This window comes from Uranotaenia lowii, chromosome 2 (genome assembly GCF_029784155.1).
Source record: "Uranotaenia lowii strain MFRU-FL chromosome 2, ASM2978415v1, whole genome shotgun sequence".
Taxonomy (NCBI): domain Eukaryota; kingdom Metazoa; phylum Arthropoda; class Insecta; order Diptera; family Culicidae; genus Uranotaenia; species Uranotaenia lowii.
In genome coordinates, this window is record NC_073692.1 from 243803144 (window position 1) to 243829511 (window position 26368).

Below are 26368 nucleotides of genomic sequence, written 5' to 3' on the forward strand. Positions count from 1 at the left end.
ACCTGTAAAAAGTTTGTAGGTAATTTTATCAAGCCGATCCGTCATACTGGGTAAAGTTTTTTTCGGCATCAAAAAATGTTAAAATTTGTACATTTATTGCTCGATTTTTCAAATTTTACATAAAAATGAAAAACTTAAGACAACTAGCTTAAGATGCGAGAAATTATGTCATCATCATTTTGTTATCATTAAAAGATAACTTTATTACAATACATTAAATTAAAAATTGATTCAATGTAGTGTTATATAAATGTTGCATCGAACCCCGCTGTTGCATGATGCCCCGTTTGACGGTACATAACTTTTTCTGCCGTTTATTTCATCCTATCATAACAATTTTGCTTGTGGAAGTTGAAAATAATGCTTTAACTTATTCATTGTGTTTTGAATATATTGAATTTACTTAAACTTTGTATACACTTTTCGCTGTAAGATTTGAGATGCTTTTACATCCTTCGAGTGCTGCCCATTTTGATATGAAAAAAAAAGAATACAAAATAAATCTTATCTTTAGATAGTTTTATTCAGCTCAAATCATCCTTAAAAAAAACTATGAGCAATATCTTAACTGCACTTATGGGAAGTAAAGTCCCAGGGCAACTATCTCATCGAATCACATACCGGACACTAAGACCTGGCAACAGTGGAGTTCTTTTTTTGCCCTATGCGCCAGGCAATCGGCGCTGGAAAATGAAGTAAAGTAAGATGTATACAAAAAAAAATCTATCTACTAATCCTAAATCTCATTGAAATTGTGTATCATTCTAATTCACTGCCCGGGTGAAAAACCGAAAAACCGAACGGAAGTCTTTTCCTTCTCCTAGCACCACACCGCAAGGCCAACAACATAGAACGCCAGATGTTTCCCGGACCTACATACCTTCCGTGAGCCGTTCGTTGTTCGGGGACCGGGAAATGTATAATGGTTTTGCATAATGCTACTGCCTCCTATATACAAACCTAGTTGTACACACGAGATTGCGAACGAAACCTGTGTTATCAAGATAATTGTATCTATAGCCTATTTTATAGGCTTCCGTTTATGAATTGAAGACCCGGCCAGAGTCTGTTCCGTTGCGGATGCGGGAAAACCACCGCACCGGTTAAAAGCTTTTGCTTGTGTGAAACTCTTTACGTTCTTACTTTTTGGGGGCTTATTTTCGGCAGAATTGAGATAATCGATAATGATTTCATTATGCATCTGCTGTTAATAAAATATATGGTGTGAACATAATATGTATAAACCTTGTGTTTCTGTGTCTTTGGTGGGTTTCTTTAGAACGTCCAATTTCCTACTTATACCTTTGCAGGTGTCATAATGAAGTTGTAGCAACAACCGTAGACATAAGTTTCGAAATTATCACATATGAATCTCACTCTGGTGGACAGTTATGCAGTTAAGTAAAAATGAGCTTTTTGTTCAGGAGAAATATGTAAGCTACTAACCTTTGCGCTGCCATATCCGGTGACGGCCACCGGTGCTTTTGGGACGCCCAGTGGATCTCCGAAGCTGGCTGGGTCGTCCAGATTAACTTCCCAGGCGATGCTGTGTCGTTTGCTAGGCGTGACCGGGGCTGAAAGTGAGGGAGGCGGAGGAACAGTAACGGGACCTGGGGGCGGTGGCAATGACGATTCCTCCAGGGAGTCCTCGGAGAAGCGTTCCTCGTCACTGTCCGCGGCATGGCCATGATGTCCACTGGAGCGTTGCCTTGGCGAAGGCCGCGTAAAGTCTGCGGCACTACTCGTTGCGAATATTCGGTTGTTGATCAGGTTATTGTTGTAGTGGATGTTAATTTGAACTCCATGGGTGGGCGAGAGGGAGTTATTTTCCGAGTCGTTATTTTCCGGTGAGGAGTTTTCTTGAGAGGAAGAATTTTCCGACGGCAAATATTTGTGGCTGCTGTTGCCCTTGGCCCGTCCCGGCAGGATGAGGGGTTGGCTGGAGCGGGACGAATTCCGCCTGGGTGGAGACACCCTGCCGGGATAGATCGTTACCGGGTGCTCGTTCACTATGGGCTCTGTGGCAGAAGAGAGGAAGTAAAAAAGGGAAACAGTCAAGTTGTAAAATGATGGCAAACACGTATTTCCTACACAAGCGAAATTGTAGTCATAAAATTATGGTTGGCTATTCATTTCGGAATCACACTTCTGCTGGCGAGCGGTGAGAATAGTCGTAATGATATTAAAAAGTTAGTGTGTAATTCTGGCGCAAACTTTTAACGGCAGGGAAAACAAAATGCAAATGATGAAAATTGCTGAAAAATGTAATCTTGCTCGCCGAGAGCTTTGCTTCAATTATATATTTAGGTTGCCCAGCCAACAAATGCATTGAAACAATTTCATTTTGTGATCTGTATTTAAAAGAGCTTTAACAGGTTGAGTGAAATAGAACTTTTGTCGGCTTAGGTGGGTACCATCAATTCAAAATGATGCATGTTGTGTTGTTCCAACAATCATAAGTCGTGAAAAAGGATATGTTTACCATGATCTTCTCAAATCGAATAAAAAATGTTGAATAAAAGATAATACGCTGAATTTTTCAAAAATTTAAACTGTTCATTTTAAATAATTTATTGAAAATATCGAAACAATTAAATTTTTAAACATAATTTTATACTTTTCCGGTTTATTTATAAGGGAAATTTTCAGAGCATGTGTTGACGCAATCATATGTCAATCAATCAATTTTAACATCATATGAAGGTTTTAACTTCATATGATGTTAAAAATCAAAATCAACAAAAACGCCAATCTTTCATATCATAGTAGTGTACCCGTTGATATAATTATTAAAAGACTATTCGTCCCATTTTCGCTGGAACCTTACTTTACTTACCCCTGGATTAATACCCATTTAAAGTTTTTTTTTTCTCGGATTCTAGTTTAGTTCGCTTTACTAGTAATTCCGATAATGTTCGTGTTTTACTGAGTTAATCTACTCTTATTTAATTTTTGGCATTTCGGCGAGTTGTGAAAATTCAAGGTAGAATATTTAGAAAGAACATGAAAGTATTATAGGTGGAAAGATCAAAGCTAGAGCGCTTTGGGTAGAAGAAATTGAATAAATGTGAGCAGGGCTTTTGTTTTGTGAACAGCTTTTGAACTACTTGCGTGATTCTTTGCCGCTCGCCGTTTCAATGTTGATAGGAAGCGATGTAGAAACCCATCGCATTCCTACCCACATTGAAACACGGACGGGTCGAACACATGAGATTGTGTCCGACCGAGCCAAAGCGCTCTAGCTTTGATCTTTCCACCTATAATACTTTCATGTTCTTTCTAAATATTTTACCTTGAATTTTCACAACTCGCCGAAATGCCAAAAATTAAATAAGAATATATCCCGGCGGCGTTTAAAATAAGATAACTGAGTTAATCTACATAAATTGTTAATCAATTGGTATCAACGAGTGGATGAATGTTTACAGCAGGGATAGCCACCGGAATAAATACCGGAGTTTGCCTGATGGAGTTGAAAGAACCTTAATTGATTGTTGTTAGTGTCGGAGGAAAAGTTCATATTTAGGGCACCTGTAGGTATCCGTGATCTACTTATTCTTGAGTCTAATGTATACAACATATAGACCAACGAAATTAGATCCAATCTAGTGGAAAAACTGGCAACCCCACTCGTATAGGTCGATTCACGCACTGCCTGGTTTCACTGTTTTTAACATTTCGCGATTCCTGTTTTGATTCCTTATTTTCCAATTCTACACGCATAGGAAGCAAAGCAAACATTTGAGTTCTCATTTAATTTTCATTCACACGTTTTACGCAAAAGTTCTCAGCTCAATTTTGGGATAAAAAAATTAGAAAGAAAATTAGATGTTTTAGCCAGCCAGCCGCTTTGGCGTAGAGGTTAGAGTTCAAGTCATCTACGCCAAAGTTCATGAGATCGAATCGCGATCAGGGCATACATAGTACACTTTCTGAGTTCTGGTGGTTTTTGCATTTGTAAGATGCTAGCCATCATAACTTCGAAAGATGTGCGCTTAGAATTAAAAAAAGAAGATCTCTTCAAAAAGAAGTTTCAAAATGAAGTTTCACTAAGATCCTATGTGTGTGTGTAAATTAGATGTTTTAAGTATCAAATAATGAAGAATCAATTCTTTTGTTTGTTAATCTAGCTGAAATCCAGCTGGAATAAATGGACTTAAACTTAAAAATTAAACCACTGACCATTGACTGGACACTCGATTCCGATTTTTGGCGCTGCTCGAAAATTAACGAAAATGTCGATACCAGTAAAATGTCGACGAAAGGAGGCTTCTAACCAAAAACTGAGAGGAATTTTGTTCTATAAGTCTCATGTCAGTATGATTAGTGGTTAAACTATATGACGTTATTTTTATTCCTCAATAATATTATATCGAAAAAAATTATAATAGTTCAGCCTTTTCTTTCGGAATGTTTACCGGAGAATATTCCTATATTAGGATTCTTCTGTCCCTGAATAGTGTCGTCGCATAAGTATGAGCATTTTTTTACAGCTTCCGGTCAAAATAACACAAGAAATTTCCGGACAATCGATTCGGCACATTCGAATTCTTTAGAAGTTTCCACATTTGGATATTCGATGGGATTTTTTGTTGGAAGTAGACGCGCTTTCCCAGAATATTCAATGCAAAGCGGGGTGGTCCAGAACAAATGTGTTGAAGAAGGGTTTTGAAAATATGTTGAAACATTTTATTAAACAAACCTCCTTTTCGAAATTTTTACGAATTTTCAACTTTCTGTTCATTTTCAAAGAGATAAACATGAAAAACCAGAAAATGCGCTAAATTTAATTCACAAAACTGAACTTGGTTTTTTTTTGCTATCCTTGAACTGAGTTTTGATTTAAATTTCATGACCGTGCAGCAACACGAAAAATTTCGCCGCACCCCATGGACGATGGGCGCGCTCGCGACCCCAGTATACGATTTCTCATGCGTTAAACAGAGAAAGCGATAGCCTTCACTCCAATTTCACTCCGATTAGCTGTCATTCTTATGGAAATCTGTCTAAGAGTGAAGAGCAAGCTTTATTCTTTTTAGCAGGCCCAATCCCAATTTCTCGTTAGTAAAATTTTGTAAACAGGACGCGCGAACTGTCACCACAAAAGGGAGAATACGTCATCGTGAATCGACCCAAGGTGTATATAATAGTAGGTGTAACGATATGAGAAACTCCCGATTCAGCCATTTTGATTTGGCTACTATGAAGCTCGTGGAGTATGTTTACTTACAAAGCTCGAAGCAAACTAAACCTCACCGCGTTCTCCTCGCCTACTTACTGACAAAATCAGAGAACCTTGTGATCTAATAACCTTGAATCGACCCATTCCATTACCTGTCAAACGATCTAGAATTGCTTCAAATCGGGTCTAAATCATTTTGTACAGCTGAATAGTTCGTAAAAAATCTCTGACGTACTCTTTTGTAAACTTGAAAGTTTTGAATAAGTTTTTATAAGTTCCAGAAGCAAGTTCTCAATATAGGAACTTAGATTTAAAGGATTAATTCTACTTGTTTCGTACTTCAACTCATGTTTGCATAAACAAACACGTCGTTACTTGGGAAACGATAATGTGAAGTACACAATTAGTTCCAGAAGAACTTTTTAGTAACTTGAATGGGAATGAAGTAGAAAATATGAACGAGCTTGAGCAGGTGGAATATGAAGGATCGAAGAAGTTATTTTTTAGATTTTTTGTACTGCTCATATGCATTTATTGTATTTGAAATGAAGAGTTAATCACCGTAAATTTATTTTATGAAATTATTTTACCGGCTATTCGGTGAAAAGTTATATTCTTTGAGAAAAGAAAAATCAAGAATTGAAAGATCATAGACGGATGGGATAGAAGATTAGAATAAGATGAATGATGTTGAAAATGAGCGGAAGGGTAATTTTAATTTGAAAAACTTTTCATCAAATATCATCTCTTTGTTCCTTCTTCTTATGTGATGAAAAGTTTTTCAAATTAAAATTACCCTTCCGCTATTATTTCAAAGTAGTCGAAGATTCCTTTGAATTCAGCTACAGTATTTGAAAGACCCAAATACTAGTATTTCACTAGCTACTTGCTAGCATCCTCAGTGGGTTATCGACTGAAGAAAGTGTATCATTTCCCTCCCTTAAATTGTCCAAGCTAGGTAGCTCTAAATTATTTGTAGGTAAAAAGAACCTTCGAATGCTCGGCAAATGTGCCGTTGTCAGTTTCTTGGGCCTACCTACCCTTTTTCGGGTGTTGTCAGGTAGATTATTATTGTTACCCGCCCTATTTTGGGCGTTGTCAGGTAAATTCCGCTCATTTTCAACATCATTCATCTTATTCTAATCTTCTATCCTATCCGTTTATGATCTTTCAATTCTTAAATATTCTTTCTCAAAGAATGTAACATTTCATCGATATAGCCGTTATAATAATTTTATACAATTTTATAATAATTACATAAAAATGTTGAATGTTGAATGTTGAATGTTTCTTAATAAAAATAAATAAATAAATAAAATGGTTGAAGTGAACAGAACTACGACCGATATAGTACTGAAAGACAAGATCCTTAGCCCCTGTAGTTATGCAATGTATAAAAAAATGTCAATACTTTCTCTCAATGATAAAGTTTTTCATAGAAGAAAAAATGTTTTAATCATAAAACTAAGCTTCTGTAAATTTCTTCAGTGAAAACAAATTTGAGTTTTAGAGTTCTAAAAACATGCCAACAGGTAAGCACCAATAGTCTCTGAATTTTAGATACTTAATTACAGAAAATCTTTAAAATTTTTGAAATAATATTTTAAAAGTATGTTTTACAAGTCGAATCAGTAAAAAATTGCTCTAAGGAAAATGCCAAAACTGTTTCTTTTTAGTTCATATATACAATAAACAAAAAATTAAAAAACTAGGTTTGTTTAACCGGAAGTGGCCAACTAGCGGTTCATTAAAATAGTCATAAAATCGCATCGATGAGTTGGTTTTATAATTTTGTTTCGTCAAAGATTTAAAATATTTTAATCTATACATCCTTGTAACTGAGAACTGTCTAACAAACAGTTGACAAAGATTACAGCTAGAAGAAGCTTCAAAACATGATAAAACTGATCATGGTCAATTTTATAGGCTCTTAAATTCTTGGTCCATTTGTTTTTCGATCTAAGAAATAATTGGCGGCTAGGTCAAAGAGTTACATTCATTCTGAAATAATATTTTGAGAAAAAGTATCCTAAGTGATGATGAATCACAAACCCCGTCTAAAGGAGGGGTTGGGAAAGTACGACAACAATTCGTAAAATACGCACAATATTTACTTTTCATATTCATAATTTGATATATCTCAGATATTTGAGGGCTTTGTGTCAGTGTTAAAATGTTCCAAAATTTGGGAAAAATTGGTTGATGTGTGAAAAATCTACAATCAGAAAAGAACTGAATGTCAAGTTCCGTGACACATGTAGTTATGAAGTTTTTCGAAAAATTATCAGATAATAATTTCTCATCTATGAAGTTTATCGTATAACAAAAGTTGTTTGTGACCATAAAACTACGCTTCTGTGATTTTTTCGGCGAAAAAAATTGGGTTCTTGAGGATTAAAACATGAAATGGAAGAGATATTATTGTTTGGAACAGGTAGATCTGTCAACATGAATGTATCAAGATTATGGATTGTGGAACTTTTATTTTTTTTTAATTTCTGTTAATCTCGTTTTTAAGTAGTTCCAGTTATCTTAAAAAGTTGAACTAAAAATGATACATGAAATACTACCCTGATTTTTTTTCAATTATGACTCTTGATCAAAAAAAGTATTGAATTTTTACCTATCGTATTTAGATACAATTTTAAAACAAGATGGATCGCAGCAACTAAAAGTGTTCTAAATCAACTCTCGTACCTCACCGAAATCCCAGAAAATCGATATTTGGAAAAAAAATGTTTTCGAAATAACACTAAATCTCAACGTTTTTATACATTTTTAAGTGACTTGTAACTGATTTTTATCTATGATTTTTTGCCCAAAAATGCACGAATAAAAAAAATTAAAACAAATTATGATCATCTCACTCAAAAATGTATTTTATTATTAATTGTTTTTCTATTAAATCGTGATTTAAATTTCTATAATGAAGCCTTTAGTAACAAAATATTGAATTCGCTTTCATCGATGGTTAAATCTTTGAATTTGTTTATGATTCTTGTAGATAAAACTTATTTGATTTAAGTATAAAATAAGTTTTTTTTAGAGAGCCTTTAATTTCTTAAAAAAAAACTTATTCGGTACTCAAATCAAACAAGCCGAATCTTCCAAACTCTTTTGCAAATTAAAATATTTTACCTTTGAAGAACATAAATCAAATTAAAAAAACGGTAAGAGATAAAAAAATATCGGATCAAATTTTCTTACAGCAAACTTGGACCAAATTTATGTTTTAGTTTGAATTTTGGCTTTTGGAAAACTGCAATTCTGCATTATTTTAATTCTGTAGTTCTGGTTTCATCTAAATTCATTATTTGAATTATTTTTTAAATCTGTATTGTAAATCTGTATTAAAATATGAAATTCAAATGATGAATCTGAATCTGAGTTTTTCATTTTGGGTCGCCATTTAGAAGCTTAAAATGTTTTAATTATGTTTAAGAATTAAGTTTGAGAGCATCGAATTCGAATATAAAACTTTTTTTTTCGTTTTTCATATTCGGAAGATTAGTGTCAAATATTGAATATGCATATGATTTTCGAAAAACATGATGCAAATTTAATATGAGATGCAAAACCAAATTTGAACCAGCATTTCAAAGCAGCTTTTAATTTCTAATTTCTCATGATTATTTGAACTAAAAATCAACAATCTTAACTGGATACGGAGTCCTAAATGCGAAAATAGAAGTACAATTTTGGTTATGGGAATATGGATCCAGAACCTCCATAATGGGTTTAATTGAATTTAAAATTTAATATTCAGACCTGAATTTTTACGAACAAGTGAGAAAATTTTGAAAAACTGCAACAACAATTTGAACTTGTGATGTGTTTCTGAGGTTTTGGCATTAGTTTTTATTCTAGATTGTTACACTTGAATATCCTTACTTGATTATAATAATTTGATTTTGAATTTAAAATTTTGAGTGTAGAGTAGAATACCTCGGTTGCTATTTTGGACCTTCATTTTGGGATTAAACGCCTAAACCCTCACCCCCCCCCCCTCGTTCTTACGGTCATGGCAAAACATGATATAAGATATAACCATTGAACGTTGTCAATTGAAAAGCATCTACGTGAACTTAAATTGTGTAGTAATTGAAGGTTCTAATTTATTTCCATTCTTACCACCTTCGAATATCAAAATCCTCCTTCCAACTTTAAAATTATTACGCCTGATTGTATGCATCTGCTGAAGAAAACCTAGTGGAACATAGCAAAAATTTATGTATTTTTGAATAGAAACAGAATGTAATTCATTGATTCTGGAGGTACAACCTCCAGGAGTGTAATCAAACTTTAAATAATTTTGAAATTCATTTCTGTCAAAATGCTTAACAAGTTGCGAAGAAAACAAATCAATTCTGTACAAAGCCTCGCCTCTGCTTTTCAAATTGCCTGGATTTGAATTTTTTAGTCACTTGAAAGATCTTATAAATGCTAACAAAATGAGAGAAAATGACAATGGGTCACAATCAGTTCAGCATTCGCAATTATAAGCTTTACGGAACTTTGGCCACGAAAAGCTTGCTGCCCCCTTTTTCAGGGGTGTAAGGTTTTGGCAAATTTAACTTCGCCACTAATCCGATACAAAACAGGATTAAAAACAGCACAGTCGGAAGCCAACAGTTAAGGACATCATGTTGTACTGTGCCTACACCATGGTGGTGGTGATGATGCTGATGAGGACGATGAGCAGAGTACCCGCCAAAAGTGGATTAAAAGTTGACCCAGAGGAAAATCAACGAGCCTTTTATGAAGCCTACCGGGAGCGGAGAAACGAGGGGGAAATTTTTCCAGTTCCTGTGGTTTTAACCTTTGCTCAGGATAAAAGGGTTGGAATGCGAAGTGTTTTGCTTCTATTTTTTTAAGTTCAAATCACGTTTTTGATTCCCTAGGTAAAGTAGGTTAACATGATCAATAATTTGATTTCTGGTGAGGATTCACGCTTAGTCACGCTTAGTTTGAGCCATAAATATCTTTTGAAGCAGAAGCTTTCAAATCACACTTTTCCTGATTATTTCTTTCCTAAGACGAAAACAAATCAAAAGTTTATTGGATTTTTCTCATAAATCCTGACTCAGCTGAAAAATTGCTAAACGTTCTGCTGCGGGCTGCTGACAAATTTACATATAATTTACATACATACACTTAGTCGGTGCGTGTATACGGTTCGCCTCTTTTTAGCCAGTTTCGCAGCTTCCTGCCAGCAGTCGCTTTTTTGCTCAATGGTCGTCACAAGCTGCTGGGTGGAAGAACTCCATTCGTTTATGGGTGGAAAACTTTTCATAAATTAATTTTCGAGTGCGAGTCCCTAACAAGCTACGTTCGGTCGTCGTCGTCGTCGTCGACGCAAAACACTTGAAACTTTGCCGGTTCGAGAAAATGCAGAGAGAGAGACTAACGAACACACTCTCGGACATTCTAATTCCGTTTTGCCCATCAGGACCGAAGGAGGAGAATGTTATTTCCAGGAGCCACCACAATTTCACGCAACGTTGATGCAATTAAGAGCTTTTCCCCCCATTGAGACGCTTTAATCGTCACGTGCTTCGCGGTTTGCGATCTGATCTGTCATTTAATGTAGGAAATGAAAATCTCTTGGTGGCCGTTTCAAGATGCTTAACAGAAATGAAATGAAAAACTCTGGGCATTCCTGTCGACCTTGATTTAGTTGATTTTGGATTTTTCTCGATTGTTTTGAACTTTTTTGCTCAGATCAATTCTATATGGAAAAAAGTCTTAATATGTAGGATAGCATTAGTAAGCGAACACGAATTTGAACCACTATCAATTCATGGGTAGGTGTTAGAAGAAATTCATCGATATTTTTATAAAGATTTTTGAGGTTTGAGATTTTTTGAGGCAATCATTGAATGGGAATCAAATAAAATTCAATTATATCATCTAAACTAAACTGTTATTTAATAAATCTTCCAATTACCTAATGATTTCTGGAAAAGTTCGACATAAAAAAAAATTTGGTTTTGCTTGCTCATTAAAACTTCAAGATACTCGTAAATGAACACTTGATATTTCTACATTCATTTCGTAGAATTTCATGAACCTATTTTTGTACAAAAATTGTTGACTAGGACAAGGAGCTCGAATGAGATTTCTTTGAAAATCCTACGTATTCTCAGACCTAACACTGACCAAACAACCTTTTCGAAAACGATGAATTTTGGCTAATAAATTTTCATTTTCTTAGCACTTAAACTGATAAAAATACACTCTCAGGCCTCCAAAACTGCCTTCTCCTGCTCAATATTGTTGCCTATGGCTATTGTCCTTGGGAGTATTCTTGAACCGCCTCTAGAAAGGCTATAGACACATTCCACGCGCTTGTACCGCTCACAAGTGATTTTTATACGTTGGCGTATCAAAAAATCTCGAAATTTTCAATAATTTTGATAAAAATTACACAAAATCAACAAAAAAAAAAATAAAAAATAAAAATTTTTTTTACATGTTTTATATAATTTTGAAAATCATTTTTTTTGTTGAGAAAGTGTAAATGTTGACAACTTTTTCAAAATAATTAATTTAAATATATGCATTGATCTTTTTTGAAATTTTTTTAATACGTTTTGAAGCCAACAAAAACTGCTTCATTGTATGTTGTATGTATGTTGGTAATCCACCATGGGTGCACGGATTCACCGCAGTTTCTGCCAAAGTATGGGTTCACATACATTCCTTAGATTATTAGGTTCGACAAATCTCCAATGCACGCGCCACCATACCCGGACCCCATGGCTTCGTATGAACTGTTATGTGGTGAATGTATTGCGTGTGTTGATGTAGGTATATTTTGGAAGAACGAATCAATCAGGTGGGCTAGTTTACTTACAGGTATTCCGGCATCCGTGTATATACCTGGCCAGCTGGCAACTAATTGAACATTCCAATTATATAGTCAGTTATATAATGAAACACATCTTACCTGTCGGCCCGCTTATGGGATTCGAACCCAAAAGTTTTTCTTGCCGATACCGGGAATCGAACCCAGTACGCCTGGCGTACCAATACCAGACTCGCGCCAGCCTATCCACTAGACCACATCGGCGCTCAAGCCAACAAAAACTGCTTCATTGTGTAGAAAAAAGATTTTTTTATATCAAATGGAGTTGTTTTTAAAAGCGAACAAAACAGTCGCAAATGAGTGAATTCACGTTACTTTTTAATTTTACAAGAAAATTTTAACATTGTTAAACAATAAAAAATAAGATCTTCTTTGAAAATGAAGATTTGTAAAGTTTTATAAGAAAAATATGATCTGAAAGCTGTTTTGACCCACCAGATGGCCGGATTTTTACAAATCGAACAGAATTTATTTGATTTTTTAATTTGTTCGTTATTTTCAAATAAAACCCCAAAACACTGAATTTTTTTTTATTTTTGTGATTGTTTCAAAAACAGACTGTGAGAAACAGCAATTTTAACGTGTGATTCTTCAATATGTTACTATTCAAGTGTCAGTCCAAATAAGGAAAAAGTTCGGCAAAGATACTGAAAATTTATGATTTAACAAGTTAGAATAACAAAATATCATTTTTAAAAATGAACATAAAATTTGAAGGTTCTAAAGAATTTTTCAGAATAACTTGAAATTTCGTGACGTGAATTCAGTTCACTACCCTGTTCTGTCCTAACTAAGTGAATTCACGTCACAACTTTAAAGAGACATAACTTTGTCCGTTGTTGTTCAATCCAGAAGTTATGAACATCTATTTGTGGGAAATTGTGTTTTCTACAACTTATTCCAAGACACCAATATCTTATTTCCACAGAGAGAACAGGAAATCGAAGTGATATGTACTGAAGTTAAAAATGGTCAATTCTAGCGTGAATTCACGTCACAAAAGTAGTCAATCACAACACTAATAACTTTTTAATGACTAAATTATTTTCATTTTAAAGGAAATTTAATTTGCGACCGTTTGCTACTATTTTTTTCATTTTCAAGTAAATTGGTAGACTTTTAGAATGGCAACAGTTCCGCAAAGTCCGGAAAAGCGATGTGAAATGTCACGGTGGAATGTGTCTACATGGAGCTGAATGATATTATGTGAAACATGTTTCTATGGTTGCAAGATAAAAGAACCCACCCTCTTCCAGTGGGCATGGAAAAGAAGGGCACTCCCATACAAATTGAGTGCCATAGCTCGAAAACTTTTCAAGCAAATATGTTATATTTTTTATCTTTTTTTTTTAAACGAACACAAACACATACAGGATCTTAATGAAACTTGATGTTTCCTCGAAGAGATTCCTTTTTACTTAACTCTAAGCGTACAACTTCCGAGGATATGATGGCTAGCATCTTACAAATGCTAAAACCATAAACCCACAGAAAGTGTACTATGTATGCCGTGACCGGGATTCGATCTCATGACCGTTGGTTTAGAAGACTTGACGGCTATCCTCTACGCCACGGGCTACGGCATTAAACTTATTTTAAATAGGGGAGAGTGGGGATACTTGATCCCCTTTTCTTATTTTCACCATATCTTTTTGGAAAAAATTAGCAAATCGCCGTCTTCGACATTTTCTGACAGCTTGTAACTTCAAGTTTCTATGCTCCAAAAATTAGAACGATACTTGAACCCGTTGATGAACTAGAAGCATTTTCGTGGGAGTTAAAAAATTGCGATTTTTCTGAAGTTAGGGGAGACTTGATCCCCTATTTCAGGAGACTTGATCTTTTATTCAGGAACCCTAATCCTTGTAAAAAAATCAAACAAAACCTCAAGTTAGAATGTTAATTGACTATTTTGGTCATGTTTGTTCTCATTTCACAATTTATAGTAGACATAAGAAGAAAATTCTATAACTTTATCTCAACGCTAATAACATTGCATACTTAAAGGCGCTTTTTATGATTAAGAGAAAATTAATTATTTTTGCTCTTTTCTTCAGACAATTGTTGGATAAATACTTGTTTTTGGAAAAATATTAGTAATTTCGTAATCAGCAATCATAACGATCAATTCAGAACAAGAATATGCCGTTTGGAAGGGGGATCAATTGTACCCAACTCTAGGGGATCAATTGTACCCATAATCAACATTTTAGAAAACTTTTTCTGAAAAAAAGTTGAGAGTTTTCTATTGCTTTGAAAATAGGGCATTATGAAGTTCATTTTACGCTCTAACGTTTGATACATTGGAACAAATATTTTTCTCATAATTTTCCCATGTAAGAAACATTTTAAAATGATGAAAAAAGATCTTCAAGTTACATTTTGTGAAATTTTTCAAACACAGTTCAATTACTCAAACAATTATTTTGTTAAAAATTTTTAATCTACAAGCATTGTTATTTTGCTCATTTTGGCACATTTTTCTAGAACATTTGATCTTTGTAAGACATTCCAGTTTCGAGATATAGCTAAGGAATCAAGTATCCCCAGGGATCAAGTATCCTCATTCTCCCCTACCTTTCGGGATCAAGTAATTTCCCATGAATACAGTTAATGTATTTCTTGAACTGAAAATTTAACTTGGAAATAATCTTCAGGGTGATGTAGGTTAAACCCCTAAGAAGCTACATAGTTGCACATATTCAAATATATTCTAAATTTCTTTTGAGCTCATGACCACAAAAAATGTAAAAAAAGTTGAGTAAAAACTGTATTTTTAAACAATCAACCCAAGTCTAGTCACAGTAGATAGTTTTTAAAAAGTGAAATCAAAAGTTCAGCAGTGTGAAAGTTATTTTTTTTATCAAAAAAGGACGCGTTTTGCAGCGTTACCGAGTTAATGGGTGATACGGTCAAAATTTGGTCAAAGGAAAACGCGTGTAATCGGCAAATCGTTTATATAAAAAATCAAATTAAATTTCTTTTTCAAGTTTAATTAGTAGAAAATTCAGGAAAAATATTCAGTTAGGCTTCCGCTTTTCGAAATCCGAATTGCCGGGCCTTACGCTTAATCCCTGCCATCAGATTTTGTACAGCCACCTTGTCCACCTTCTTCGCCGCAGAAAGCCAGTTTGCCTTGACCGCTGCTCGTCCCTAGCAGTTTTTTTTGTCTTCTTTAGGTTCCGCTTGACAATAGCCCAGTATTTCTCAATTGGGCGGAGCTCTGGCGTGTTGGGAGGGTTCTTGTCCTTGGGAACCACCTGCACGTTGTTGGCGGCGTACCACTCCATGGCCTTTTTACCGTAATGGCAAGATGCCAAATCCGGCCAAAACAGTACGGAACAACCGTGTTTCTTCAGGAACGGCAGCAGACGTTTATTTAAACACCCTTTCACGTAAATTTCTTGGTTGACAGTCCCGGAAGCTATGAAAATGCTGCTTTTCAAGCCACAGATGGCTTGCCAAACCAGATATTTCTTCGCGAACTTTGACAGTTTCATGTGCTTGAAAATATCTGCTTCCTTTCCCATTCTTTTTGACGTTTAAAACTCCTGTCCCGGAAGCTGCTTGTAGTCGGCTTTGACGTAGATTTCGTCGTCCATTACCACGCAGTCAAACTTCGTCAGCATCGTCGTGTACAGCCTCCGGCATCGCGCTTTGGCCGTCGTATTTTGTTTATCGATTTGGAGTCACTACCTTCTTGTAAGTCGATAGTCCGGCTCGTTTTTTAGCTCGATGCACGGTTGTAGACGATACACCCAGCTTATTTGCGGCATCTCGGAGAGAGAGGATAGGGTTTCGCTTGAAACTACCGACAACTCTCTTTGTCGTCTCAGCGGCTTCCGGTTTTCGATTTCCCCCCGATCCAGACTTCCTGGCTGTCGACAAACGTTCCCCAAACACTTTAATTACATTTATAACGGTTGATTTGGCAACTTTTAGCGATTTTGTCAGCTTTGCGTGCGAATAGCTCGGATTTTCATGATGCGCGAGCAAAATATTGATACGCTGCTCTTCTTCCTTGGACGGCATTTTGACAACTGAAGAGTGAATTCCAAAAGAAAAAAAAAAGAACAACTTTCCTACACACACCTTCAAAATGAGGGGTGTTTAGGTTTTTTAAATGCAAAATTCAAAGAAATACGTCAAGTTGATATTGACCAAATTTTGACCGAATTACCCTTTAAATCGCGTTTCCATATGCTGGGATATGATTGTTTTGCATTATGCGTTAGTGAACATTAAAATTTCATCCATCCTAAGATTTATTTAGATGATTTAAAATAATAGAATATTTTGTAGTATTTTTACCCCTAAATGTATGCAACAGATTAACACTTTTTTCTTAAAAATATTTTTGACAGAAAAAAATGTAAAATTTAATTCGAAATTTAACCAAAAATTACTGAAATTGGTGCTTCATGCGTTATGACATCACAAATGTATCGAATACTGAAAATTTTCCATCGTTTTCATTTGATTTTTCATTAATTGCAGAGTTTGTTTCAACTTACCCCTTTTTCTTAGTATGGTGAAAATCGCATGTATTTGTAAATTAAAAATACCTGGAAAAACCAATAATTTTTCTGACTACGTCAGTTTGGCGTCCCATCAACCTTATAACTTTTGATGTACAAGAGGTATGATTATCTGTAAGCATTAAGATTTTAGAAGCCATTGAAGTTGAAAAGTGTTGCATGTTGCCTCAGTTGACTTTTTTTTTGTTTCGATTATAGTCGTTTTACCATCTTTATGGCATTCGCGACTTTATCAACGTTGCAGTTGGCGGATCGTTATTGAAAAACTTATCCGGTACAACTGTGTTCGATGTTTACTCTTGGGCTCGAACTCGCGGACATCGGCTCAGGAGACAACAGACTTGCTAACTGAGCCAAATCACAAGCCCTTTACCTCAGTTGACGGTATTTTAAGTTTGAAATAAAAAAAAAAACATTTTTATTTGCTTAGGTTCTTAAATGTATGAGGCATATGCAGAGAACACGCAACTGAGCGGCAAAGAAGCGGAATTGGGCACAACGTGGAAACAGCCTTAAATCCAGCGAACGAACAAATACTTTGAAATTTTTAATAAGCTCGAACTTACTTCGAAAAATATAATGAATGTAATGTAATGTAAAATATATTCAAACAGAGGACGAATGACTGCAATGGTTAAAATCCTCTATAAATAAAGAAAATTAGAATTAGTATGAGGCATAAATGAACAAAATGTAAGATAATTTCAAAAAAATGTGTAGTATGTAATCAGTTTTAGTTTTTTTTTATTTTCAAATATGAAAAGCCATTTTGTTAATTCTTTGTCTTAATGGGGACCACAATTAGGGTCAAGATCTAGTTTGTCTGAGGTTTGAATTTGTTTGACATTATTATTCAATATGCAAAAGAGAAATTTCAAATTACTGTTATGCCGTCCGAGATATTTTAATCTAAGTACAAGAACTTTTTTAATTTTTCCGAAATTTCATATTTGGAGCATAACTCAAAAACGATTCTACTGAGATTTTTTTGAATTTCATTTTCGGATTCAGCGCCCGATTTTACATTAAAAATGTTGGTCAGTTAATCAAGTTCACGATTTTTTTAAAATTTTGTAAACTAGTGTTATTAAGCCTTGAATATATAATGTTGTTTTCAAACAACATTAACTGAAATTCAAATACCATGGAAACGCATGAAAATATTATGGGTCATAAATATGTTCACAAAAAAGTATTCTATAGATTAGAAAAAAAATTACTCATGGTATTTTAATCACGATATTTCAATGTATGTATGAGATATCGAAGGAAATGTGAAGAAAAAAAATTCTAATTATTTTTTTTTTGAAAAAAAGTAGTTTTTGAATGTTTTTTTTTTCAGATTTGAAAATTGAAACAAATCATTCAATCTTAAATATCTTCCTGCAATTTTTTATTGCAACATGTTTGGAAAAAAATGTAAATTCTTTTAAAAATAAATCAACAATATCAAAAATTATTTTTCAGCTTTGTTGGGGCAAAACAATGCCGCATAACTTTTATTAAACTCGAAATAACGGCTTCCAATCTGTTTAGTTGTGTTATTCGAAGTAAAATGACATTATTTCACTGATTTAATCATAGCAATGCTCATTTAAACAAAGTCATGCATTAAAGGGTTAAATCTTACCTATTTAATAAATATGGTTGGTAATAACACCCACTCAAAACATTTCTTGATATGTAACGTAAATTTTTTTTGATGCCTCATAGAATTAGGAGTTTTTAGGAAGCATAAGGCAAACATGATCGCACCATTTGCCAAAGTGGATCCTGATCTTTACCTTTTTTTACTCAGACAGTCCCTTCCTTGATTACTTGAATATGGATTCACAGACGTAAAGACGGTTTCCATTGCTGGTGTAACTTACTTTTCTCTTCTTCTGCCTATTTCAAAATTATTATTTTGGAGTATGCAGTCACAAGGGGTTGCTAGTTGGACCAAAAAAGTATCTTACTAACATTACTTCTATTATCCTCATTGACTACTAGGACGTGGCCGACGTCGTTATTGATCATTATTGATTATTAAATTTGTTAACGCTTACGATTGAGAAATTTCAATTTTCACTTTTTTAATTAAAGCTATTGATTTTTTCCGTGTTTTTAATTTTGATGTTAAATCTTAGTTCATATTGAGTCACTGATTTGACTTTTATTGTTGATGAACCTAATAAGCTCGCTCTTTTTCTACGATAATCATTGAAAGACTTTTCAGGCCTTCCCTAAAATTGCCGACTCAGCTCCTTTCTACATCAATTGCGTTTGAGCCCTTACCTGGCATCCGTGTCATTCCGCGCAGGACGGCATCGTGGACGGCACTGATTCCGATTCCACCGAGCTTGTTACGGCCCTCGTCCAGGCTGCCGCCGCTTGGCAGATCTCCCGGTTCCGGATGTTTGGGCGGGCTCGAGCATGGAAGACTTGCGTATCGAGTGGGTAAAACGTTGGAGGGACGGGTCTTTGGCTGAAATGACAAAAAAACGAGAAAGCAAAGCGAAAGCAATTTAGTTATTTTGTGTGATTAAAAGCTGCCAGTTAAACGTTTCTCAAATATTTTATCCCGCCAGAACGCACGGAACCAGACACAGAGCTTATGATGCTGAGGAAGGCTAGATGCTGGAGAGTTGGAGAATCTATTTTCCGGATGGCAGACTGCACTCAAGTTGCTTCGCGTCCGGGTGAATCTTGCGGATAGTAAATAAAACTTTACCAAATAAACGTGGTTTATTTGTCATAGCAATAGACCATTACGGTCGTTTTGGTTCGACTTGAGCAAACTTTTCCTAGCAATAAATGCTGGGTCATATTTTAGATTGTTAAACCAAGATTACATTTTTCGGGATGATTTATACTCAATAGTGAGAGGCGGGTTTTGGTCGAAAACAATTTTTAACGTTTTGACTTTGATATCGATGAAACTTGTCCAGACAGACTGTATATAGAGTATAAAATATAATGGTATTATTGACTCTTGGAAAAAGTCTGCCGTTTCATAGACTTGAAATTTTAATGAAATTGCAAAAGCAAATGGAAACTGCTTGAATTATTTCCATTCTAGATGCAACTATGTTCTGATTGTTTTTTTTTTGTATCCGTTCATTGTTTCTGTTAAAGATCCTTTTATTATTCATTGTACATTAACAGATCACATATTGATCCTTATGAAAGAAAAATTAAAATTAAAAACACTACAAATACAATGGTCTACATAGATTATTAGTTCGGCTAATTATTCAATGCAAATCACCGCAAACCCGACACCATGGCTTATTTGTAGATGGTTATTAAAAAAATAATTATACTTATCAAACGGAGCAAAATTATAATATTTGTGATTTCTTGCCAATTGGAAGAATCTTCGAAATTATTTAAATTTCGAAGTTTTTTTTAAATTGCAAATTTCAAATTTATCCTTTGTTAGAAAATTGGAAATTTTTTCATGTTTTTTCCAATGGTGATTTTGGAAAAAAAAAATCCGATAATTTTTGTGTTATGAACCCGAAATCCTAAGTAAAGTGTAATCACATTCACATATTCGATATCTTCAAATTCCACCAATCCAAGCGAACGCATCCCATTAAATGCAGGGTTGTGTCGACATCGGAGATGGGTCCATCCTCTTATTTATGAAACGGAGGAGGACCAAGGACGAGATAAAACTTCTCCGAAATGAATCAAGAAAATCAAATATACTTCATACCCCCGGCTTAATCGACTTCCGGAAGAAGATATTCAGCCAGAGATCTGGTGGAGCAAGATGAAGAAAAAAAGACGTCTCCGTTTTCCTTGTTCCGAAAAATCAGTGCGAGCGAGCAGTATTTTATGTGCGACCGACTACTAAAAGGACGATACAGATGCATAATACCATCATAGATTCGTATACACGTACCCATTAGATTTGGTCAGATTTAAATCGGCGAAATTTATTAACTTCATTTGCATAATACATTCATTATAGTACTGGGAGAATGGAATGGATTCTCTGTTCTCCGTTTGGTGGAAGTGCTGCTCTCGTTCATTACAAGGACGATGGTCTGGGTTGGGCTGGCTGCTGCGGCTGTGAGTTTCGTGTTCTGTTGATGCCGGTTCGGCAATATATCATTTATAGTTTGTTAATTGAAATGGGCATACATTGAATTAGCATTCGATTATTGTGTTCTGTGGCAACAAACTTACATGTGGTTATTTGTTGGCTAAATTGTTTCAGATAAACATAACTTGGTTTTGTATGTATATTTTTTGTGAAAAAAGCTCAAATTATTAGAAACATGATTTTGTTTTGCATATAAATTGCACAAAACTCTTTAAATTTCTAATCAACGCTTGTGAAGCGATGGTGTTTATCTTACCACCTCAACCCTGTTTATTCATTGTATATAAGCAATTTATTGGCATGACTCTCTGAAGCCACCATTAATTGCATTTCAACAGGATTTTTTTTATTTAATTCTAAGAAAGGCATAGAATCACTGTCTTCAACTAACTTTGAGTTCGCATCTAACATCAAATTTTAAACCAACCGAAATTTAAATATGAATATTTCATGACTTCGAAACGTGATTTCAAAATCTGAACCTTAACTCTCTCAAATGAAACCCCGCTTTCAGTCGGGATTGACTAAAATCGGCATGTTTCAAAACATGTTAATCTAATAACCCATACTAATCACTAATCACTAATCGTACTTCCAAGCAATTTATTGGTATTGCTCTCTGGAGCCACCATTTATTGGATTTCAATAGAGTTTTTTTTATTTAATTTTAAGAAAGGCATCAAATCATTGTTTTCAACTCAATTTGAGTTCGCATCTAACATCAAATTTCAAACCAACCGAAATTTAGAATATGAATATTTCATGATTTCGAAACGTGTTTTAAAATTTAATTTCAGACGGGATTTACTAAAATCGGTATAAGGCCAAAGATAATCACTATTTTTACTATTTTTTTGCAAAGGGTTTCGAGACATGTTCATTTTACACATTTATACTAATAAAAAATTTAGACAAACAGTTGTCAAAAACTACAACTGTCACTGAGAGAAGCTTGAAAACATGTGAAACAAAAAAAAAAAACAAATCGAAAAATATGCACAATATTTACTTTTATAAAGATTTTTGCAGAATAAAAGTTGTTTGTAATTGTTGAAGGAGTTTCGGCACCTTTTTGAGCGGATCAATTAACACCGTATTTGTGGGTGGATGATAAAGCTAAAACTACAAACATAGTTTATTAAAGATTGTACGTTTTCTCAGATAGTTCAACTTACAATTTATGGTGTCCAAATTAACACGTCCCAACCTTCAAAAACCTTGGCAAATTCTTATCTCGGAATAAATCTGAACAAAGGTGTTGCAGTTTCATATTTAGTAAATAACGGAATTATATTGCAAACTACTTACTATTCTCAAATAAAGAAATCACTGAAATTCCGATAAAAGGCTACTAATATGAAAATAAATTCGGCACGGATTCTGCAGGATGACTTAACAAAACTTTGCTCTTGGTGACTGTTCTTCTATTTTTCCTTCTTCAGACAAATGTCATGCGTGAGCATTGGCGTAGATCCGTTCAGTTAGCAGGTGGGTTTGGAAGATCGGTCGTAGCTACCGCAACAGTAATCATTAACCAAACAGGAACTATCAAAATCCTGGAATGGCCTAAAAATGTGAATATATTGTGTTTTTTGTCATAAATTATCCTTAGTTAGGTAGAAGAGATGAAACATAGATAGACCCCATCTATTTAAAGGCGGAATTGAGAAAAAACGACAACTAATCGAAAACTAAATATGTATGTACAAAATTTACTTTTTTATTTGTAATTCATGTAAATCATTGTCGAAATATATCAGTTATTTGTGGAAAATTTTAACGATAATTATATAAAAATAAAGCTATGAGCCAGTCTTATTCTATTTCAAAATTTCGGAAAAACAGTTGAAATGTGTAAAAACTTCAATCAAAAAAGTACTGCAAGACAATTTTCTCAGCCCCTGTGATTATGCAATTTAAAAAAATGCCAGAAATGTTTTCTCACTATAAAGTATTGTGCAGAACAAAAGTTGTCTGTAATCATTTAATTAAACAGAATTTTGATTTTGTTTGTACCTATCTTTGTTAAAAAATCTATAAATGGGCAAACGATTAGAAACATGAATGTGTTTTACTTTCCAATTTAAAAAAAATCTGTAAATTAATCTGAAATCGACGGATTGAAAAAGTATTAAGGTTATAGGTTTGCTTATGAATTCTAAAGATTTATCAACTCCAACTTATCTCAGCACTAATGTTAACGTAAACGATTGTAAACGTTACGATTTTTAGTTCATAACTCAACATGTTTATTGATTTTTTTTAGCTATTCGATTTGAACAGCTCTCTGGAGCCACCATAACTTTATTACAACACAAATTTAAGGTTAAGTTAAAGAAATCAATTTTGGAAACAATGCTTATTTGAAACCTCACAAGCAAATTTAAATTTTGTGATATAAATTGAAGAAGAAATAGAAAACTTTAATCCGGCATCATTTTTCAATAAAATTTTCCTTGAAAATCATCTGTCAGGGTAGCTGCCTTCTGGTGGGCAGAATGGCAAAAGTTATGTAACAAATTCCAGTAAAAACTGTTAAGTCGATCTGACGGTTGATTGACAGCCAATATCCCGACAGACGGAGGACGTTTTACATCCAGGTAGATCAAACCATTTCGCTCCCACCGACTGACAGGACGGTCATTCCAGTTTTGGCAAAGTTCTTTTTACCACGACCATTGCGGCGTGCCATCGTTCATCATAAATATTGCAATTGCCAATGGAGATGAAAATTGATATCGGGCCCATCCGTCGCACACAGGGGTAAATGCACCTAATAAGCGATCAAAATTATTTCCGGACAAACGTTAAGCGATAGACATTTGATGTCTTCGCCACATTTTCGTATTTTTTGATGATCAATCAAATTCTTGAAAGAAAAAAGTGATTTTCCCACCTGGAAGGGAAATAAAAAAAATATTTCTTGAAATAATTAGTTTAGAGACTTGATGTCTTCACAAAAGTTGTAGATCTTATTATTTAAGCAACTTTGTTGAAAACATTATAAAGATCGCATTAAATTCAAAAAAGTTACGAGCATTTTAAAAATAACGAGAATTTTAACAAGTAATTTTGAGTTTTTATTTGATATCTTTTTAAGTATACAGTTTAAAAACTTGGTTTATTTGAGAAAGTTGTTCAAATTGTTAAAACACACTATTTTGTAGAACATTTCAAATACATATTTCATCTAAGAAAGAAGATAAACTACAAAATATCCAAAATAATGCCTTTTTTCAGTAAGTTATAACTTTAAGAGTTCGGACGAGTTCGTATAATTTTTTGAGTGGATTTTGTTGGTCAAGTTATTGGCTTTCCATTGATATATAAATTAAACATTAGTTTTGAATAGATTTTTTACAAACAAGCAATCAAAAATGAGCTTTTTCCTCTAAAAACAGGAAAAATTTATGGTTTTTTTCTTCGAATTTAAAGTGCTTTTAAAGGAAAAAGCGCATTATTGATTGCTAGTTTGCAGAAAATCTATCCAAAACTAATGATAAATTTATATATCAATGGAAAGCCAATAACTTGACCAACAAAATCCACTCAAAAAATTATACGAACTCGTCCGAACTCTAAGGATTATAACTTACTGAAAAAAGGCATTATTTTGGATATTTTGCAGTATATCTCCTTCCTTAGTTGAAATATGTATTTGAAATGTTCTACAAAATAGTGTGTTTTAACAATTTGAACAACTTTCTCAAATAAAACAGGTTTGTAAATCGTTTACTAAAAAGATATTAAATAAAAACTCAAAATTACTTGTTAAAATTCTCGTTATTTTTAAATTGCTCGTAACTTTTTTGAATTTAATGCGATCTTTATAATGTTTTCAACAAAGTTGCTTAAAATAATAAGATCTACAACTTTTGTGAAGACATCAAGTCTCTCAACTAATTATTTCAAGAAATAATATTTTTATTTCCCTTCCAGGTGAGAAAATCACTTTTTTCTTTCAAGAATTTGATAAATCATCAAAAAATATAAAAATGTTGCGAAGACATCAAATGTCTATCGTTTACCGTTTGTCCGCAAATAATTTTGATCGCTTATTAGGTGCATTTACCCCTGTGTGCGTCGGTAGGTTTTTATCTATTCGAGTGTGTTTTTTGTTGTTATTTTTCTTCCAGTAGTTCAACTTTTTTGTTGTTAAACTTCAATTTGTCACCTTTGGCGAGCCAAGCATTCATGAGAAAAATAAAAGAAGATAACAATGGTTTGAGTGCTCCAGATACTTGAAAAAGAAAAATAATGGATTCATAATCTCACAAGAAATGTGAATATTCTCTAAGCTTGAATAAGTGTCTTTTTTGGGATCGAACATGTTAGATACGCTTTGAAAAACAAACATTATTCTTGAAATGTTGACGTCTTGTGATGGTGTTCAACCTAAGACTTTCAATGAATATCTGAACAAAATTAACATGATTTCCATTTGTTCATCATTTTTTCAACAAACTGCTGTTTAAATTTGGCTAAATCTGAATCTTAGAATTGCAAAATGTTTTCATTTATCACATCATATTCTTCAAAATGCTTCTATTCGTAAGTTTTGTGATTTCTGTGACCAAAATAAATCATTTCCAGCCGCTGAAGAAAGGTCCTAGTGATTGGCGAAATTGCTTCACGTTGCGCATGGTTTCTTCATCAAGGAGCATTTTTATTAGCATGCTTCCAACGATGCCCATTTGAAACGTATGGTACTGGTGGTCCACGTTTCTTCCTGTTCCTGTGTTCCAGATGTCTCTACGTTTTCTGCTCCATGGTAGGCCCAATTTTATGTTTTTTTATTATTTTAATATTTTTATGTTAACATAATCGATAGCATAAACATAGAAAAGTAGAATAATAATATACTCTAATTATTCTTTGGGACTCAGACTTAAGTTCTGGCTATGGAAGTGCGATAAGTGATTAGTGAAAGAAGTTGCTACGAAAACTGTGTTGTGGAGCAAATGGTACATATGTTCGTTTTGCATATTCGTATTTTCCTTGCGCTTTTTAGGCTCACATTTTCGTGTAACGGGTTTGTGATATAGCTCAGTTGGCAAGTCTGTTGTCTCCTGAGCCGATGGTAAAGATGGTAAAGATGGTAAAACGACTATAATCGAAAAAAAAAAACATTGGAAACGTTTGATGAGTTACCGCATACAATTTTAGGTAATTTTCAACCATTATAATTTTTTTAATTTTAACTCTTAGTTTCTGGTGAATTGTTTGTCATGATATGAGCTTAAATAAAACTTACATTCAATACATATCGATCGATCACTATTGAAATAATTAATTGATGAAACCCCAGTGCAACCTTTCTCGTTGCGTTACATCAGGATCAAAACCCTGTTGGAAAAAATCATATGATGTGACGCAACGAAAGTAGATCGCTAATTCAATTACGGTACGTCTCGGTGGTCGAGTGGTTAGCGTGGTAAGACGGTAATCGCTGGTCCACTGATGGCATGGGTTCGATTCCCATCTCGGTACTGGGTATTAAATGTTAATCTTAAGTTGTCCACGTCATTTATTCAGTCTGTAAGCCTAAATCGGCTAAGGCGGTGTGTGTCTTTTTAAAAAGCGCATTAAAATTTGAAACAAAAAATATAAGTTTTTGTCAATTTATGCAAAACTTTTTCACAAAATTCGCTGAATTCCATAGTTAAACAGCGCAGAGATCTTCT

The 26368-nt window shown here is 34.1% G+C and overlaps 1 protein-coding gene across 4 annotated transcripts in view; it reads right to left on the minus strand.

Annotated features, from left to right (window-relative positions):
• The window catches only part of LOC129746201 (uncharacterized), a 380075-nt gene that overhangs the window by 94537 nt on the left and 259170 nt on the right, over nt 1-26368 (minus strand). For all 4 annotated transcript variants that reach the window (XM_055739753.1, XM_055739756.1, XM_055739755.1 and 1 more), the window contains exons 5-6: nt 18866-19055; nt 1447-2018 (exon numbers count right to left, since the gene is read on the minus strand). In XM_055739753.1, the coding sequence (XP_055595728.1) occupies nt 1447-2018; nt 18866-19055 (762 nt within the window). The remainder of the gene's footprint in view (nt 1-1446; nt 2019-18865; nt 19056-26368) is intronic.